This window comes from Raphanus sativus, chromosome 4 (genome assembly GCF_000801105.2).
Source record: "Raphanus sativus cultivar WK10039 chromosome 4, ASM80110v3, whole genome shotgun sequence".
Classification (NCBI taxonomy): domain Eukaryota; kingdom Viridiplantae; phylum Streptophyta; class Magnoliopsida; order Brassicales; family Brassicaceae; genus Raphanus; species Raphanus sativus.
In genome coordinates, this window is record NC_079514.1 from 8,047,022 (window position 1) to 8,049,616 (window position 2,595).

Here is a 2,595-nt window from a genome sequence, read left to right on the forward strand (position 1 = left end):
TTACAATAGCTAGATACCATTGGTTGGGGGAAAAAAGTAAAGTTGGAGGGGAGAATTTTGGGGGGAATTAGGGTAGGGGATGCAAATATTGGAAAAGGGGAGTGTATAGAGTACAAATACTCTTTTCATAAATACACACAATTTGGCTGGTAAAAGAAACATATTGGCTGGTTTCTCACACGTATCATGTCGACATCAAAAAGAAAACATTTCCACGTATAGGGGTAAGTTTCCTCGTAACGACAAGCACATTTGTAATAGATTTTTCTTTTTTTCATATAATTATTATTTTTATAAAAGGAAGAAGAAAGTCACGGAGATGGAACATGATTCTCCACTTTATCACCCATTCGTTGCTCTACTATTCCACTTTTCCACTCTTGTCTTCTTCGTCTCCTTCTTCTTACTTAACCCATAAGCCACCAAGCCAAAACAGAGCAACGCATACACAAATGGCTTCTCCTCCTCCCTTCTTCTTCCTTATTTTCCTCTCCATCGTCACCGCCGTCAAACTACCTCTCACTCATTTCTCCCACAACACAGACCAACTACCCAACAACGACCCTTACCTCGCTCTCCGCCGTCTCGCCGATTCCTCCATCGCCAGAGCCCAACAGCTCAAACAACCCAGCTCCATCAAACCCAACGAAGATCCTCTCTTCGCCTCCTCCTCCGCCGCCGTGAAATCCCCTCTTACTCCCAAAAGCTACGGTGGTTACTCAGTCTCGCTCAGCTTTGGCACTCCGTCGCAAACCATCCCTTTCGTGTTCGACACCGGAAGCAGCCTCGTCTGGTTCCCTTGCACCTCAAGGTATCTCTGCTCCGGATGCAATTTCCCGGGTCTGGATCCGACCCGGATCTCCAAATTCGTCCCCAAGAGCTCTTCCTCCTCACGCGTCATCGGGTGCCAGAATCCGAAATGCAGATTCCTATTCGGATCCGATGTTAAATGCAGAGGATGCCACCCGAATACCCGTAACTGCACCGTCCCTTGTCCACCGTACATTCTCCAATACGGATTAGGATCAACGGCTGGGATTTTACTATCCGAAACACTCAATTTCGCGGATCTAACCGTACCCGATTTCGTCATCGGATGCTCTATTCTCTCGACCCGACAACCCGCTGGTATCGCCGGGTTCGGACGAGGACCCGAGTCGCTCCCTTCGCAGATGAATCTCAAGAGATTCTCTCACTGCTTGGTCTCCCGTCGGTTCGACGACACGAAAGTCAGCACCGATCTGGATCTGGATACCGGGTCGGGTCATAAAACCGGGTCAAAAACTCCGGGTCTCAGCTACACGCCGTTTCGTAACAACCCGAACGCCTCCTCCAACGCTGCGTTTCTCGAGTACTACTACCTTAGTCTCCGTCGAATCTACGTCGGAAGCAAGCGCGTGAAGGTTCCCTACAAGCTCTTAGCGCCCGGACCCGACGGAAACGGAGGATCCATCGTCGATTCCGGGTCCACGTTCACTTTCATGGAGCGACCCGTTTTCGAGCTCGTCGCCGAGGAATTCGCGGCGCAGATGTCGAATTACAGCCGGGAAAAGGAGCTGGAGAAGATCACCGGACTCGGGCCGTGCTTCAACATCTCCGGCGAGGGATCAGTGACGGTGCCGGAGTTAACGTTCGAGTTCAAAGGCGGAGCGAAAATGGAGTTGCCGCTGTCTAATTACTTCACGCTCGTCGGAAGCGTTGATAACGTCTGTTTAACGGTGGTTTCTGATAACGCCGTTAGTACCGCCGGTGGTGGTCGGAGAGGTCCGGCGATTATTCTCGGGAGCTTTCAGCAACAGAACTATCACGTGGAGTATGACTTGGAGAATGACAGGTTTGGGTTCGCGAGGAAGAAGTGCAGCCCGTGAGTTCCCAGGGGTGAATTTGGAAATTTGACTTTTTAAAAAAAATTAAACCAATTTTATGATTTAATTTCTTTTCCAGATAAAAAGGTTGTTAAAATGTTTGTAACTATGAGAAATATATTAAGTAGTAAAATAAAATTTCAAATTTAGCTTGTGATTAATTGGATGCTAAAAGTTGTGGACGATGGAAACCAACATGTGAAGCATATAGGCATTATGCCTTGTCGGAAAAAAGAAGAAGATGGATGCATGCTGCTAATACAGTGATACCACGTCGATGTCCGTTGGCAGAAAATAACCAAACCAGCCCATTATACATTCCATTAATGACAGGAAAGAAAGTTGCACACTTGCACCTCCTACTCATGCCAGCTACAGAAAGTACCTAAGATTGAGATATTTTATGTTTTAATAATGTGATTGCTATTGGTTTATGTTTCTGGCGCGATCAGTGTAATTTGTTGTCAGTGTAATCAGTGTGATTTCTTTTTGTTTGTCAACCAGAGTAATCAGGGTAATTAAAAATTGCATTTAAAGTACTAAACAAACATACTTATCAGAATAGAAATATAGGAAACTTTCTTGCTCGAGTATGTGTTCAAGGCTTTTTATAACATTTTATAAGCTTAAAAGACTTATAAGCAATGTCACTAAATTTTACATTCCGAATCTGATCAAAACCGTTACGGTTGCACATAGATGCGGCTGTCCGAGTGAGGGCAGTGTAAAG

At 45.8% G+C, this 2,595-nt stretch overlaps 1 protein-coding gene across 1 annotated transcript; it reads left to right on the plus strand.

The window, feature by feature from the left end:
- Positions 1–337: 337 nt before the first annotated feature.
- Positions 338–2,022, plus strand: LOC108855832 (probable aspartyl protease At4g16563). Its single transcript, XM_018629746.2, has one exon. The coding sequence runs from the start codon at positions 453–455 to the stop codon at positions 1,866–1,868; it is 1,416 nt and encodes a 471-aa protein (XP_018485248.2). The 5' UTR covers positions 338–452; the 3' UTR covers positions 1,869–2,022.
- The last annotated feature ends 573 nt before the right edge of the window (positions 2,023–2,595 follow it).

Bases quoted from the DNA above. Each gene is read 5' to 3' on its own strand.
- LOC108855832 (XM_018629746.2), top strand. From the start codon at position 453: ATGGCTTCTCCTCCTCCCTTCTTCTTCCTTATTTTCCTCTCCATCGTC.